Source organism: Taurulus bubalis, assembly GCF_910589615.1.
Source record: "Taurulus bubalis genome assembly, chromosome: 15".
Lineage (NCBI taxonomy): Eukaryota > Metazoa > Chordata > Actinopteri > Perciformes > Cottidae > Taurulus > Taurulus bubalis.
This window is the reverse complement of record NC_136603.1, coordinates 22441296-22458450: the sequence shown is the minus strand read 5'-3', so window position 1 is coordinate 22458450 and position 17155 is coordinate 22441296. Positions and strand designations below refer to the sequence as shown.

Below are 17155 nucleotides of genomic sequence, written 5' to 3'. Positions count from 1 at the left end.
TGTCTGCTCTGACTGTTCTCTGTTTGTCTCAACAGGTGGAAGACAGGGATTATCTTGAGAAGGTGAGTGGATCACATCACCACATGCTGCGTATGCTCAAGATGCATGAAGGGACGTCAGTTAATGAAGAATAATGAGCACTTTTTTTTTTAGCTTTTATACTTATCGAGTGCTTTAGGAAGGACAGTTAGAAAAATATATTCTGATGATCCCATTTCTTAGTCTGATCTCAATGTTTTCTCTCCTGTGTTTATGACTTAAAAGGGGTTCTGATATTTTTCCTAGTTTTGTCGGGATCATATTTGTAACCTTTTTTTTCTCACCTTTTTCACCTGTTTCTCAGATGAGAAGAAGTTTTGCCAGTATCATGTTTTTGTTGTTGTTGTTTTCCACCTGTTTCTCAGATGAACCTTTGTTTTGTTTTTAAGGAACTTAGAAAGAATATCCTGGCAAATACAGGACATTTTTCTTTCACCTTTTTTATAAGTCACACACACAGGAGAGAAAACAATTCAGATCAGACTCAGACAATTGGAGCACCAGAATTCTCCTTTCTCGCTTGCCTTATTAAAGAGAGAAAGCGCGTCTGAAAAAGCCTTTGTGTAATAACTGTCTTCTTCCTCAGGGGTCTCGAGCAGCTTCTGCCTTAACAGCAGCAACCCTCACCTCCGTAGGCGGGACTTCCTCGCGGAGGGGAAGTGGCGAGACGGCTATAACTATCGATGCAGAGACGTCTATTCGAGAAATCAAGGTGACGGGGGAGAGGTGGAGCTTCCTGCTGACGGAGAGACTAGATTTCCCCAATTATGGATTTTGTGCGGTCCCTAAGAAAATAAGAACCCGAGCAAGACGATGCTTACAAATATAAACGTAGAAAACTACGGTGGCCTTTAAGGGAACGTAGCTGTCCCTTGATTCAGCGTTTGGTTTGTCCCGTCTGGGCTACTGTAGAAACCTGGACTCTGTGAAGAGGACCACCACCTCTGTAGATATCGTAGGCTCATGGAAACATAGTTTCAAGTGATCATACACTACTGACAACGCTTTTTATTTATGATAATGAGCCTCTAGAAATAATACGGACTGTTCCTTAAACGACGACGTATGATCAAGATACCCACAATTATTTCCCCGTTGAGAATTGCATTCCAACATTTAGAATTTGACAGTTTCTGCTGTATAATGTCGGAGCAGAAATCAAACTTTATTGATACAGTGACAAATTGAGTGCAGAAGAGGCCGAGTAACTCGTACTCTGAGAGGTTTTCTGAGGAAATGTAGCAGACAGAATCTCCGTGCTATCGTTCTGTTTTTCATTCTTTCTGCAAACTCTGTGTTGCTTTCCTCGTTGCCCCGCGTCGTCACCGGTTCTGATGTTGTCGCCCTTTGCTTCTCTGCTCACTGCTGCTGCTCTTCACCAGGAGATTCATGAACTGAAGGATCAGATTCAAGATGTGGAATCGAAGTACACGCAGAACCTAAAAGAAGTCAAGGTATATAAGCCTGAGAGAGACCTCCCAGAACTCTCAACTCCAGACCCACTACTCACTAATAGGTTGGGTGTCTCTAACTTCCCCTGGTGATGTTCAGCCTGGTTACAGAATACACTGTTCTATAGCCCAAAGCACACAGTGGACCCTAGATCAATGAGCCAACAGAAACTAAGACAAAGAAACTCTCCATGAAGTATTTTAGGATTACTACTACTACTCCGGACTCGCTGCAAATATTGACACGCATTGTACTATAACAGTAAGGGTCCACTGATCGATGCTTACCGGCCGATATGGGCTCTAAATAGTTTGATCGGTTGAGTCCATGAACGGCAAACAGATAATGAGATGAAATGTTGTCAGTACTGACTGGCCGGCTCTTTAACACAGCTGGACAGACTTACTGTGATAAACACCCTGGTATTCTATTATAATTAATATAAAGGACATGGTCTGTAAAGGATCTGATTCGGATGAATGACAAGAGATGCATTTCTTGCTTGCCACACTGTTGATGTTCCTCCCCCTCTGCCTGCTGTTCACCTGCAGTTTCAATTCCCCCAATTTTTACTTGTGACGCAAATGCAACAAATTTCAAAATCTGCCCGTCCACTATATTTATTAGAAATAGCTTAGCATCACCGCTTTTTGAAACAATGTACTTATTCCACATGTTGGTGGTGAGAGAAGCGTACACACACACAGGCACGCACACGCACATATACAACAGCAAGGAGCAGATTGGTAGATGGCCGGTGCAGAGAAAGTCCTGATCGCAGCACATCTGTGTCGGGCATCATTTTTCATTTATTTCCCCTGGCCAGATGCTTTTCTAACTTGTGTGTTAACTCCCAAACTGTTCAAGTTGCGTCTGCACGTTGCATGTTTTTCTTCATTTCGGTGTGTGTGTTAGCCTGTACTTAACATTTCCACTCACCACGGTTACACAGGCTTACACAGTTTTGCAGAACAGATGGATGGTCGCATTGTCTGGATTCCAACGCTTTGTTTGCCCATCCTATTTGATGAAGTATGCCAAGCTGCTGTGTTCCTACAGTCTTGTATTCTCTATACGTCGTGACATTAGGATGCTTTCGTGGAGGTGGAGGAGAAGTACCGCAAGGCCATGGTGTCCAACGCCCAGCTGGATAACGAGAAGAACAACCTGATGTACCAGGTGGACACGCTCAAGGACTCGCTCATGGAGCTGGAGGAACTGCTGTCCGAGTCACGCCGCGGATATGAGGACAAAGTCAAGGTACAGCCAGCTCCAAACCTAATGATCTGTGATTGTAGGAAACCCAAACGGCTTAAATCTGGTATCTGAAGGTTTTTATTATTCAGAAACAATTAATGTATCCATCTGTATGGGTGTCATAAAAACACATAATCTATTTGATTTTTGTTCAAAAAAACTCTGATTTACATTTCTCAACAGCAATGTGTCAGCGTGTGAGTTCATGCATCTCCTTGTTTAATGCCAGTAAAGTGTGAAAGACTTTACATTTGACCCCTGCACTCTGCAGAGGTCAACCGCATCTAAATGTGTGAAACATGGCGTTAACGGTGCAAAGTGGAAACCGAGACGACTCTTGCTGTTTTTTTAATTGCTGCTCTGCCTTCCACAAAGCCATCACATTAAATGTACTGTATACATGCAGAGACTTGATCAGTATCCTGAATTCAAACGTAGAAAATTTGGTCAAACATGCAAAGGTTGCAGATATCAAAGGTTTCCCACAACCCTTGAATGCATCATGTATGTTGAACCCGTTTCTTACACGAGAGGATAAATGATCAACTGTGAGGTGAAGCTGGATGACGAAGCATACGCAGTATTATTGTGCTGTAATGACACCAACATAGAGCTTGGTCAAGTTTTAGTTGGTGTTCATTTTGTTTATCCAACACGCATTGTTACATTGATAAGAAGTGGAAGCTGACCGGTCATTCCTTTGCAACTTCTCGCTGCCATTTTGGACCAAATGATCAAAGGACACCATGAAAACAACCCGCAGTAAAAACAACGAACACACATATTTGTTTTTATTATTTGTTAAATTCATGAAAGAGACATCAAAACAGACATTTGTAAAACATTCATTCAGAATTTCCTTTATTAAAAACGTTCAAATCATGGGTTCAGATGTAAATAGTAAGATAACGTAACTGTTTCACTCTGTTTCAAAACATGGAAGGACATACATCCAACACAGGAATATATAAAGCAGGCAAACCTTCATGTCAAGGATCTCCAATGTAGACACGCAGACCCGTTGCAGCAGCGCCATCTAGGGGCGGTTAAAAAAGCACCACATTCTCGTCTCTGTGCTTCTGTGCTCTCTTCATAAACTTGATAAACAACATACTGCAACGTACATATTTGTCCGTATGTATTTTGCGATATGTCTGCTATCGAACGCACAGGACACGGCTCTCACAACGACAACTGACACCACACCTGACAGCGGTGAGAGTCGCGTTCCTGTGTTGTTTCAGGGTCGCTGTGTATGAGATGGATAGTTTCTCATGAACACAATCCGTCGTTTGTTCCTCACAGGACCACGAGCGCGAGAAACACGGCCACACATTGCTTCAGTTCCAGTTCAATGAAATGAAAGAGACGCTAAAACAAAGCGAAGAGCTGCTAAACGTGAGTAGTTTTCATCCGGTGTGAACGTGTGTCACTCAAAGTGTGTGTGTGTGGGTACAGGAATGGAGCCTCCCATTGGTTCAAAAGACATGTCATGAAGAAGGGTAACACCTGCTTTCTACTCCGTTTGTCACCTAGAGGCTGCGTTCCACCACTTTTCTTTTTGTTCACTCTCTGTACACGTGCATGTTCTCTCTCTCTCTCTCCGTCTCTCTTTCTACATCTCAAACTTGCTTTCCTTCTCCTGCTGTCTAGGACATCCGCCAGCTGCGTATCAAGCAGGAGGGTTTTGTCAGAGAGATCTCTGACTTGCAGGAGACGTTGGAGTGGAAGGATAAAAAGATTGGGGTACGCCCGCTGAGCCCTGGTCCTGCATTAAGTCCATCACGTTCAGCATGAATTCAGTATTCTCCTTTGCATGAACCCGAATGCCATCTTTCTACTTTTCCCTTCTTTTCCTCTCCACTTTCTCTTTCCCCTCTTTTTCTCACTGGGGGCTCCGCTCAGGCCTTAGAGCGACAGAAAGAATACACAGACGCGATTCGAATTGAGCGAGATGAGCTCAGAGAAGAGGCGGTGAAGCTGAAAGACATTCTGAAGGTACTCGGTCAGCGTGTGACGTTTTGGGAAGCAAAGTGTGAGATTAAAGTTGTGAATAATGTTGTCATCCTGGGTTATTGAATGTAGAAAGTAATTACAAGTGCAAATATATATTCTGTGTCTACTTTGAAGGCATGTACACGATGAGCTCATGCGCTCTCTGTTTTTTTCTAGAAACATGGAATAGTGCTGGGTCCTGATCTGAACATCAACGGGGAGATTGGTGAGGCAGAAGTGGACGGGTCCCCCGGTGCAGACCCCGCTACCCAACCGGCTCAGGACTCGCACCCCGCCCCATCGGAGGGGAACGGCATGCTGGGTAAAACCTCTCGCTACATTGCTCGGCATTAAACTGCCTGAAGACTTTCATTCCACAATGCTTTACAGTCGTGAAGGAACAGGAAATTACACCATCAACATATAAAAGTATAATTCTTCTCTCGCATATTGATATCTGATCCAAATGGTTGATGCCTAATTTTGGAATGAACTCTTCAGTGTTGTGCTCCTGGAATGTCAAGTGTCTTTAACTCTGCTTTGCAGTTTCCTGAAAGGATAAGTCTGGTGATTTTCTGTATTCTTCTGGAGACTGAAAGTTTATTCTTGAGGTTGAACCCTTCCAATGATGAGATAATCTGCCCACAAGATCAACTATGTAGTTGTTCTTGAGCTTTGAAGCCAACGACAACAAGAAGTCCTTCCACAATTTGATGGCTACTGACCTTGTGGTTTTGTCAATTATACCTTTTTTATTGTCAATAAATTCCATGAAAATCCTAAAAATAATGGAGTGAAATTGATCTCAAAATGGTCACACATGTATATTAGATGATCAACAAATAAAAAATAAGATTTACAAATGTGTACAATGATTTGGGTGTTTGGTCAATACAAAAGTTAAAATTAAACATAAATCATTGTATACAATTCAAAATCTTACTTTTAGATTTGTAGATCATGTAATAAACATGTATGATCTTTTGTGTTCAGTTTCGCTGCATACAAAATCCAGTATTGTGTCACATCCTGAGATATATATATATATATATATATATATATATATATATATGTATATATATAAAGCTCCATTGTTGTCTAAAAACAGACCCGTGGTCCATATTCTCACACGCATGTAAATACTCACTCAAGCACCACATTCATATTAATCCTCAGCTGAAAATAGTTTCTAACGAATGCACTCTTTATTCCTGCTAAACTAAAAACTACAGTGACCAGCTGCTGAAGCAAATTACTGAAAATTATCCTTGTTGGGAGAGCCAGACAGTAGTAAGTGTTAGTTATGTTTAATACTTTCATGGAATTTGTTGACACAAATACAGAGAATTGCCAGCCTTATCTTTTTAAGAAACATCTATCAACCTCTTGCTTTCCTGTTGAAACTAAGATTCCTCTTCCAAGCTCCGCATGCTCCTGGACCCCTGGGGTTTATCTTTGTCACCTCTTTCACCCCTTGTCTCCATTATTCATGTTTTGGCTATTGATTTGTTTCTCTAGCACCTTTTTCATCATTTCAGCTCGCACACATTAGTTCTGAATCACAGTTAACTCTGTTAATGCATGTGGTGTAGGAGTGTAAATGCTGACGGGTCTCTAAAGGGTTGATGATCCAAAGCAAATATTATGTGTAGGGAACATTATTGTAAATGCACTGTCACGTATATCTTTGAGCAGCCGGCTTTTTCTCTTGTCGATCAATGTGCTGGGAATCAAGAACTTAATTTTGGTGTTCCTCCTGCCTTTTTTCCTCTTCTTCTTCTTATTCTTGTGCTTCCCTTGGCCATCTTGGCTCTGCGCTTCTCTTCCTGGTCAATGAATCAATCAGGTGTTCTGCTTTACCTTGATTTCTGCTGATGCACTTCCTCATGAAGATTACAGTTTTGAAAATCCTGTCTTGAGTCAACCCTCCATCACCGTGTACTCTTCATGATCTCTCAGGCAACACAGAGGAGGCTCCGTTGAGAAGTAGCGGAGAGGAAGAGGTGGATCCAGAGCGGCGTCAAGAAATGTTTGAGGAAGAAAAAGAGAATCCTGCGAGCTGTGATGAACTCTTTAATGTGGCTGTTGTGTCTACGCTGGAGACATCTATCGAAGAACAGCCAACAGAAGAACAACAGATGTGCTTAGATAAGGACAAGAAGACGGCCGCAGAAGAAGATAACGCTGAAGAAAGTGGCCTCAGCAAGGACTTCAATGTTGACATTATTGACCAATCAATCACAGAAGCCAAAGATATAGTTATTTGCAGCCCTGGGTTTAAAGAGATTATAACAAGTTCTGAGGAAAATGTTCCAGAAACCAAAAAGCAAGGGGGAGATTTAGGGGAGACCAGTAACCCAGATATAGGAGAGATAGAAAACAAAAGTGTTGAAACACTGGGTGATGACATTAGAGTGTCATGTAATAACCTTTTTGAGGAGCAAGAAAACAAACATGAAGATGAAAAAAGTAACTTGCTAAATACAGAATCATGTCATCAGCAAAAGGCTGCACAAGATGTTATGACCGAAAGTTTACCTGATGAGTCCGACCCAACCGTTCCAAACACCGAACCTCAACAAGAGCCTGAGAAGGCCGAAGAGGCAGAGAATGACGAAGCAGAGGAAATATCAGGTAAATGTCAGCCTCAGGACGCCGCTGCTTCAGGGAAGAAGAAGAAAAGGAAGAGGAGAGGCAAAAAGAAAGGAGGAACGCACGAGGATAAGAACCAACAAAAAGATGGAACTGATCAAGAAAAAGGCAAAAAAGAAATGGACAACGAATCGGCTTCAAGAAATAAGGAGTCAACGGCAGAACCTGAACTTGACGGTTCTGCCACTGAAACCCTCAAGAAGTCACGGGTGGATCAAGTTAAGAATGAGCAGCACAGGCAGGAAGAGGGAGTAGAAACGGAAAAACCCACGAAAACCTTTTTTACCAACGAATCTCTGAAAGAATCAGCAGTGGAACTTGTTACAGATGAGCATGACGGGGAACCAAAGTTAGAGACGGAGAATGTAGAAGAAGCAGAACCCATGGAAACTCCCAAGAATGATCCGGATGAACAGAACAAGGGACCAAGTTCAGAAAATGAAAACGTAGAAGCAGTAGAGGCAGTGGCACCCGCTGAAACCTTTTCTCATGTTGAAACTCTCAATAACTTCAGAACAAATGCCCGAAAGGACGAGGGGCAAACTTTGGAAACTGAGAAAGTAGAGGAAGTGGGATCTATAACGAGTCCTGTTCCAGAGACCAACCCCAGCACTTTTGATCTTATCGACAGCTCTAAAGGTGCCGGGAGCACTGATGGTCTCGACGGAGAGTGTTCTTCCAGTATAGATAACGCTAAAAGTGAAACCAGCATCTCAACCACTGACGATGTCATCCACATTGAGTCAGAAACTGTTGATAGTGTAGAGGATGAAGTTGGGTTCATTGAAGAGATGCAATCTGAATGTACGACTAATGACACAGAGAACACCTTTGAAAAGAGCGGGAAGGAAAACACTGAAGAATCGCATGTTCAAAGCAATGTGGACGTTGCTGCTGATGGACCTGGATCATCCATCAATCCTGAGACAAAGGACAAGGCGCCTGTGTCCCAGTCCTCTACCGATGTCTTCACCGACGCTCTCGAGAGCTTGTCTGGCTCAGAGTCGCCCGCAGCCGTGAACTCGAGCAGCGGTGGCGGTTCCAAAGTTTCTGGTGGAGATTCAGAGGAGGCAGAGACTGAGCAGGAATCCTCTCCTCCTCCCAGTCCTGATGGGGACGATTCAGAGCCAAAAGCAGAAAGACCCAAAAAGGAAAAGTTGAACGAAGGTATGAGGGACGCCGAAGATTTAGTCAAGTCAGCCCGCTCACGTGATGGACAGAGTGATAGTTGTGACGGTGAGTCATTAATGAAAACCAGCGATGCATTCCACTGTGTGAAGAGTCTGCTGGAGACGGTTGGAGTAGCGCAGGCCAAACAACAGGGGGACGTACACAGCCAGGATCCGCCTGAGGAATCAAACGCCAAAGTCTCCTTTGAAACAGAAAAGGTCAAAACCATTGACGTGTTGAATACGCCGGCCTCTCCAAAAGAAGCGACTGATATGGGGTCCCTGGCGGAGAATGACCACAGGTCAACCGTTCCAGAACATCCAAACAGTCAAAAGGATCCGCAGAGCGAGGCTGAGCAACTGCATGAACCCGGCAAAGACAAGTCTGAGGATGACGATCCGCCTCGACCCTCCCTGCAGGACAGCGAAGAGGAGGACGTGGACGAAGGATGTTCTTTCGATTTCGATGACATGGACGTGGAGGCAGCTGTAGCGAGACTTAGAAATCCAAAACAGGAAGAAGTGGAGGAGGGAGTTGAAGTCATGCCCGATGACAGCAGCAATGGCAGTTTGTCCGATGAGAATAGACAGGCTGAGCCGGTCGAGAGCATTGACGAGCAGGGGGCGGTTGACGGGGGTAACCGGGTAGAGTCACTCGATCCAGACAACCAAAGCTCCCGCGGGGACACCTCGTCCGAACAGGACGGACGTCTGGAAAATGTGCCTGAAAAGCAGAAAAACCTTCCAGAGGAAGAAGTGGGTGTGGCAGATGAGCCCGGGCACATTACAGAGGGAGGACGGGTTTTGAGTGTTGGCGGGTTGAGCGTTGTTGCAGAGGACATTGTCCAGGCAGCGTCTCTGCCTGTAGAGGAAGGATTAGATGCCATTAAGCATGAGCTGCAGGGCCAAGATTTACCAAAGGGAGCAGAACAGGTAGCCAGCAGTAAAGAGCCACAGCAGACGGGGAAAGATGTGAAGAGGAACAGCAAGAAAGGCAAAGGCAAGGGCAAAGAGGAGTGTAAGATGTCTTAGCTTCTAGATGGTATATAGCATAGATACATATCATTGAATCTGTCTTCGCTTGGCTGTTTACAAAGTAGTAAAATAAATATGTGCCGCACTTTGATCCTTTCCCAAATGAATATACGTTTGTATATCATGTCAATTGACTCCATGTAAACACATCTCAGAACCAGTATCAGATGTCAACTGCTTGGTAACGGTAGATCTTACTATTGGACAATAATGCACTCGCTAATTCATGTAACGTTGTTTTGTTATTGATGCACATTTCTCATGCTGCTGCTTGTTATGTGTTGTGGATGGATGATGTTGTATCACTTTTTTCATGCTACAATTTCGGGATTGATTGATTCATTCCATGTGTACAATAAAACACGTATGTTAATTGGTTATGTTAGTTAGAGAACTAGCTTTTACGTGCTCCTGCGGTAATGTTGGTGGTTAAAATGCAAAGTTGGAAACCCTGATCTGCTCTCAGGGAGTAAAAAGCCATTTCCATCTACGAGAATGGGAAATGTACGACACGTGTATGTTTGCTTTTTATTGCACACAAATGTAGTGCGTCCACGCCGAAATGCCAATAAATACCCTGCTGTTACAAGTTTTAAATGTGGATCCAAATGCATTTTTTATTTATTTAAATTGAGTGACAGAATGCACAATGTTTCAGCTCCTGGCAAATATTTTCAGTCAGCACATGTATGGCCACACAGTGTGAGTGGAGCCAGCTGTGTGCTCTTGCATTGACCCTCTTCTTCACAGTGTGCATGCTAACAATCCCCCACACACACTCCGCTCCATCACTCCCTCATGGAAGCTGTTGCATGCATCAACATCCCCCTCCCCCTCACCACCATCTCCTTGGCTACCTCCCACCCCAAGGTAACTGAACTTCTTTTTATTCAAAGATGGATGGCAGAGGTTGTGATCGTCGTTGTCTGAAATGGCCTCGTGAGGCACGACGCCACGATCTGCGACCGAGCCTCTGATGTTGAGCGTCTTCTCAAACGTGTGCTTTATCTTGCAGAGATTCGCCTGAGGAAATTGGTGGATGAGCGGGAGAAAATGATCGAGCAGGTGGGTCCACTCCGTTTTCTGAAACGGGCAACTGTCGTCTCAGTGAAAATTACAACTTATCTCGGGAGCTATTGTTTCATATATTTCAGTCAAAAGAATCAAAATCCCATATTCACCGTCCTGCTGCTCTAAAAACTCACGATAGCAGTTGTTTATTAATCCAACGCTGAAAATGTCGCCCAACAGATGCATTAGTTCTTCCTGTTTGAGTTATGGTTGCTAAAAACTACAGTGATCAGCTGTTTTAGGAATGACTGGACCTTTTTTCTTTTTTTTTGACTGAAACTGTACATTTGTGAGGGGTTTATAAATATGTATGCCTCCAGTAGCAGCAGGGTTGGGGGCTCTTTGGCAGGTTTGGTATTTGTAATCAACTGATGCTATGCTCATGGCTCTTGCAGGTAAAGAAGCTCAAGTCCCAGCTGGACCAGAAGACACACAGGAACGGCACGGACAACAGTTCGAGCCCGGGCGGTGACATTCTTGAAAACGGCACCGATCCGAACTTGATAGAGCTGCAGAGTGAGTAGACGAGATGCGTGAGAACCGACCGGCACTTTGCCGTTTCACTGTCACCTCAAACTCAAGACTGTTCGCTTCTCGCTCAATCTCTTCCAGGAGACTCCAGCAGGCAGATGAACGACGTTAAGTTCAAGCTCGTAAAGGCGGAGCAAGAAGTGACCGCTTTGGAACAAAATGTAAGCTGGGAAGAATCATGAATTCATAGCATACATAACAAATGTACATATGTATATATTCTCACCTTTTTCTATTTTTGGTTTCCAGGTGACCAGACTTGAGGGTCAGGTGATGCGCTACAAGTCTTCAGCAGAGAATGCAGAGAAAGTGGAGGATGAGCTGAAGGCAGAGAAACGGAAACTACAGAGAGAGGTACAGGGCAACAAAAAGATAAGAGGAACCAGACCATTAAACAGATCTGTGTTTTAATCTACTCTCCCTCTCCCCCTCCCCCTCCCCCTCCCCGTTTGACCCGACAGCTGCGCTCGGCCCTGGACAAGGTCGATGAAGTCGAGTTGAACAACAGCCACCTGTCCAAAAGACTGGAGAAGATGAAGACTAGTCGCATGGCACAGACTCCATAGCAACGCCACACCACTGGCTCATCTCCTGGATTAAAAAAGTCTTCCTGCATCTTGGGTTCCTCTTCCATCTGCCTGAGAAAAACCTTGAGAAAAAGAACACACAAAAAGCAAAAAAAAAAATCTTAGTTATCATATCCACAGAATAGAGAACAACAAGCAACGTGCCATTTCTTTGTCTGTTTTTTCCTGTCCGATGAGAAGTCTCCGTAGCGGTGACGCGCACGCAGTGGGGGCGTGTCTTTGTGTACCTCTGCTAGGGAGGGGAGGGGCTACACGGAGGGTCCCGGGACGGAGCGCCGCTCTCTGTTTTCCTGCACTGCACTCCTGCTTCCCTGCTGCCTCTCATCAAGACTCAAGACACGGGACTGGTCTTGCTCACATAGGAGGACGGAGACATTTTAGAAAAGACGGATCCAGAGTGCGAGGAGCGGTGCTGACCCGTTGACCCGAGACCACGATGAAGACAGCAGAGGGCTTTGTGTGTGTTGCTGTGACTGGAAGGGGAGCAGAATGATGCGTGTTGTCCTCATTTGCACTCAAAGCCAAACTATGTTTAAAGTTGTCTGAACATAACCCCCCAACATATAGCACACGGTGTAAACAGCCTAGAAGTCACCAGCCGTAGCCAGCAGCCGACTCGCCCTTTCTACCAAGACTCCAGTCTCATGTCTCCCAGATGCTCTCTGCTTCCTATAGTCAGTCACTGGTTGGCTCTCATGCACATACACACACATACACACACACACACACAGACACACGCTGCGACTCGCTGCGGAAATGTGCCGTCGGGGGACTCAGAGTGGTGTTGGCAGCACAGAGCGAACCTGCTGGGGAGGAGCTGCTTCACGGTTTTCCAAGCTTCAAGATGTTTGTAAGGGAACTTTAACAACTGTAATCTTTGTGCAATAAAAGCTCCAACCTTACTGGTGTGCGCACACGTGTGCAATTTTAGTCCCCGGCGGAAAGTGGGAAAATAATAGTTTTAACGAGCGTGTGCATGCGTGTGTGTGCATGCGTGTGCATGCGTGTGTGTGTGCGCGTCCGCGTCCGTCCGTCCGCCCCTTAGCCCCTCCCATCAGTGTGTGAATGATAAGTGTTAAAGCTCTTTGACTAGTCGACCGCTATACACGTACAGGTTCATTTACATATCATTATTACAAGAAACTAAAAAAAACTATTTTAAATTTGCTTTAATTATCTTGATGTGCATATTCATGTTACAACAAAAAAGTTTATTCCCAAAATGAACTGATTATCTAATTAATAATGAAAGAATGGTATATTATGAAAAGCATCCAGTTATAACAAGAGAAAACAAAATGTTCACATTCCAACTAAAGGGGGCAGATATGTGCTGCTGTATTTATGCAGCAATACAATAAAAATAGAAAGGTATTGAAGACAACATCTCAGGAGCTGATCCCAGCTGACCTTGTGTGAAGGTCATGCCATCTCTGGGTTCATAGAGCTCACAGTCACACCTACGGCAATTTAGAGTCCAATTAACCTGAGCTGCGTGTCTTTGGACTGGGAGGAAGCCGGAGAACCCGGAGGGAACCCACGCTGCCACGGGGAGAACATGCAAACTCCACACAGAACCCGGGCCTTTGGCATATACATACTATATTGTATATTTAGGGTGTTATCCAGTTTGAAAATGTTTAAGAATATATACCATAGCTCTCTCTCCGTCTAAATCTTTAACTATACATGTAAAGACGTATACTTGACAAAATGAAATGCCGTGATATTAATACAACTCGTATGCCTCATTACTAACCTTTAGGAGCAGGAATGTTTGTTCCTCTTGAAGTTCTGCTGCTGCTTAGCTAGCTAGCGAGGTTTGCTTGTCAAAATGTGAAATATGAACTTCTCCAATGTTTCTATTTTTGAGATCGATACCTGTGGGCTTTGCACGGTGATTGGCAGATTATTTGATAATTAAAACAAATTGTTCGTATAGTCGAAAGGATCCAAACCCATTGGGAAGTGCCTTGAGTCAAACAAGTCAATCGTCTCTATATCATAGTATCACCATATTAGACAAAACCTGCAGGTCTGTCCCTCTCTGTGGGACAGAAATGCTGCTGCTTGTGAGTTTTTAAGTTATTTTTAATTTGTCCAGGTTTTTCATTTAGCTCATATGTGACTCATGTTGACTATGGGATGGCATTTTGTTGCGCTTTGCCCTCTGCTGGTAGTGGACGTGTACTGCGCCACCTGTTGATCACACAGTGAGGGCAAAGACAACAGTGTGCTCATGTTTGTCCTCTGGAGTTTGGAACACATGGACCTAAATTAACTCAAATACATTTGTTAGAAGGCAATTTACCATGAACACACATCAGAACCTTTGTTGGTCCTTTATTTATTTATTAATCGAAATTTGACCTCTGAATTCTATGAACTCAAATGCATTCTATTGAGATCATTATCTCTGGTCATTGAAATGTTTTGATTTGTTGGTGAACTGACTCTTTATCTAAACATGTTTGCAATATATATTATCTCTGAAATGTCTAAATTATGTGCAGCAGTTATTACAGCTACAGGTTTTCTTGTCCCAAAGGGTTGGAAGCAATTTGGTAGATGTTCAATTAGGACCTTATCTTTTGGCTTAGACATACAAATAAATGAAATAAAAGGTATAAGAGGACGGCACCTGTGTGTTCAGAAAGATGTAACATAAAAACACATGAAATCAAAGGATATTTATTTATTTATCAAATATTTAGTCACTTCTCTTTTGATTTATTCCCTCAGTAAACATTGTAAACATGAGTTTATGTCTCAATCTCTAGTTTCAAGTCTTCTTCAATACAGCATGATGTTCATTTCGTAAATTATGATCATTTAGAGTCAAACAGAGCGTAAAGCAGGGGATGCTTGTGGGCGTCGACACGTCATTTCTCCACGGGGGTCACTTCCATTCACTGGTTGCAAAAAGCCAAGATGGCGACGGCCAAATTGCTAAACTCGAGGCTTCAAGACGTCGGTCCACCAACCAATCACGATGACTACGTCCACTTCTTACAGCCTGTGTCTCATGTTGATGTTTCGTTCATCCGAACATCCACATGCTCCGTTACAATCACGTTCAACGTCTGATCTGAGTTACTCTCTTCCTCCCCGTCATCTGAGCCAGCAGGTTGTCCATCACCTGAAGGGAGAGCTTAGATTTAGCAATGCAACATTATGTTATTCTATATATGCCAATAGAGACGGCACATCTAAAATGCATCTCCATGACATCGTAGAGACTACAGGCAGGAGGCTCACGTCGTAGTGCGTCCACAGCTGCAGACCACAGGAGCTGACGCGGAGGACGCTGGAGAAAAACTGATCGGATTTAAAGAACTGTGGGATGTGAAAATCCTCTGCCAAGCCCGGGAACTGTTTTCTCAGATCAGCAGGTTCCTGTGAGGAAGACATTTATATTCAAGAGCTTTCACGGAGTCGGACTGAAGATGTTTGGTTTTGTTGTCATGTAAATACAAAACAAATGTCTGAACTATTTTTTTGTTGCAGCACAATCTTCACTAAGAAGTCTTCTTAGTACCTTTCGAACATCCTCTCCCAGTGATCGAAGGTAACATTCTTGTCCTGACACAAGATCAAGGAAAGTGTCATTAAAAGATATAGCATACTGTAAAATATATATTTATGATCCTTACCTCACACAGGAAGAAGTCTGAGTGCTTTTTTTTCAGATGCCCTTTTCACAAACTCACAGAATGGCAGAGTCCTGTGAATGGAGAGGTGTAGCTGAGAACTCTGCAGAGAATGTGTGTGTGTGTGTGTGTGTGTGTGTGTGTGTGTGTGTGTGTGTGTGTGTGTGTGTGTGTGTGTGTGTGTGTGTGTGTGTGTGTGTGTGTGTGTAGGAAGTCCATCTGCGGCACAGTGGACACACAGTGGATCGTCACTTCCTTGTCCCCCCCTCTCTGTCCCAGATACTCCACCGTCCACTTTTCCAGGCATGGCCCGAGACGCGCGCCTCTCAGGACGGCTGGTCTGCACTGGGAACAAATCGGCCTAAATTTAGCTGTAGACCTGCATATCTGTGCGCATCTGTCTGATGGCAAATAAATGTCCCCCAGGAGCCATTACCATACATAACATTGTACACAACTTAAAGGGCCACTCCAACAATTCTACGCATGAAGATCACTGTACTTGTCCTGTTGTACTAGTGCTCATTACAGTTGAATAATGTCCTCTGTTAAATAACCTTGATGATGTCAACAAACATTGTGTTTTAAACGAGGTCACGGCAGTTTAAAATACGTGGATGTTCACCAGGCTGGAATGGTCTACTGAATAGACACTACTCAATACATTATGGGAATTGTGGGACTTTAGTCAGGACATCTCAACATTACATTCACAGAGCTCTCAAGTGTCACGCATTGAGCGTGACTGTCACGCATTTCGGTCTTAAGTCCCGCCCTTCCGCCACACATCGTATTTCTCACGCTGAAAGAAAACTCTAGGCTATTTAATGTGCCGCAGCGCGCAAACATGACCTGGTCGCGCTGCCCTCACCATGGAGGAATCAAGCACGTCTCCCCCGAATCCCCTGCCAATCAATAAAAAGAAAGAGAGAGAGATGTCACTCTTACCTGTCTTAAAAACTTGAGAGCCCTGCATTCATACCAGCTTTGTGAGCGTGCAACTCCAGAAAACTGGAATACCGTTAAGACCCCGAACTAAGAGACAGCAAGTGGATTCTGCACGACAACCAATATGGCTGCAGCTGGTTGTGTCTTTAAAATGTTGAACTGATTTTTTTCTCCAATGTTTCCCAACAGTTTGTGTTACACACTGGAGAGCAATCTTGAATTTGAGATTATATTAGCAGCTTTTAATTATTGTCATTGTGGAGTAATTCCTTTAATCCACAATGACAATAATGGCATAAAAGCACTATAGTCTTTAACATGTCATAAAATGGTTTAAAATAACAATAACAATGCCCATGACAGTTCCTCAGATATACAGTTCTGGCAACGTTACAGTTGGATAAAGTTTGGTGCAGCCATGAGGACCAGCACAAGCCGCCCGGTGCACCTTACCTCTGGGTAAATGTCTCGCAGAAACACGTCCTTATCTACTTCTGTGAATATCTGCACAGGTACTTTCACCTGCAGCTCCATCTCACATGATCTGCTTCAAAATCCACTCGCCGGAAAAGGTAAACAACCTCTGAGCTGAACGGGCGTCACACTGTTAGTGTTCCCCGTAGAAACGAAACATAATATGAATAAATAATGGTAAAAGTCAGCTGTAAAAAAAACAGCATGGTATGTTAGTTACTAAACAATGTTAATATTTGGTGAATACACAAATGAATCATATTCTCAGAATGTTGTGGCAGTACTGTCTGTATTT

At 43.7% G+C, this 17155-nt stretch overlaps 2 protein-coding genes across 5 annotated transcripts in view; one reads left to right on the top strand and one right to left on the bottom strand.

The window, feature by feature from the left end:
* lrrfip1a (leucine rich repeat (in FLII) interacting protein 1a) overlaps positions 1–12678 on the top strand; it is a gene marked incomplete at its 5' end in the record, with an annotated part of 42011 nt that extends 29333 nt beyond the window's left edge. For 2 of the 4 annotated variants that reach the window (XM_079230824.1, XM_079230825.1), the window contains 12 exons: positions 36–62; positions 626–751; positions 2581–2751; positions 4054–4146; positions 4402–4494; positions 4654–4746; positions 4921–5065; positions 10615–10664; positions 11066–11186; positions 11283–11362; positions 11451–11555; positions 11663–12678. In XM_079230824.1, the coding sequence (XP_079086950.1) occupies positions 36–62; positions 626–751; positions 2581–2751; positions 4054–4146; positions 4402–4494; positions 4654–4746; positions 4921–5065; positions 10615–10664; positions 11066–11186; positions 11283–11362; positions 11451–11555; positions 11663–11767 (1209 nt within the window). In that variant the 3' untranslated portion in view covers positions 11768–12678. Of the gene's footprint in view, positions 1–35; positions 63–625; positions 752–1421; positions 1494–2580; positions 2752–4053; positions 4147–4401; positions 4495–4653; positions 4747–4920; positions 5066–10614; positions 10665–11065; positions 11187–11282; positions 11363–11450; positions 11556–11662 lie in introns of all 4 variants that reach the window. The other 2 variants (XM_079230827.1, XM_079230826.1) reach the window with 2 other exon arrangements.
* Positions 12679–14507: 1829 nt separating this feature from the next.
* On the bottom strand, positions 14508–16920 carry tyw5 (tRNA-yW synthesizing protein 5; the record flags this gene model as incomplete). The annotated part of the gene is given in 7 exon segments (XM_079230978.1): positions 14508–14927; positions 15047–15184; positions 15327–15361; positions 15364–15370; positions 15442–15471; positions 15473–15512; positions 16835–16920. Coding segments are annotated over 7 exon segments (399 nt in total). The 3' UTR covers positions 14508–14864.
* Positions 16921–17155: the final 235 nt, after the last annotated feature.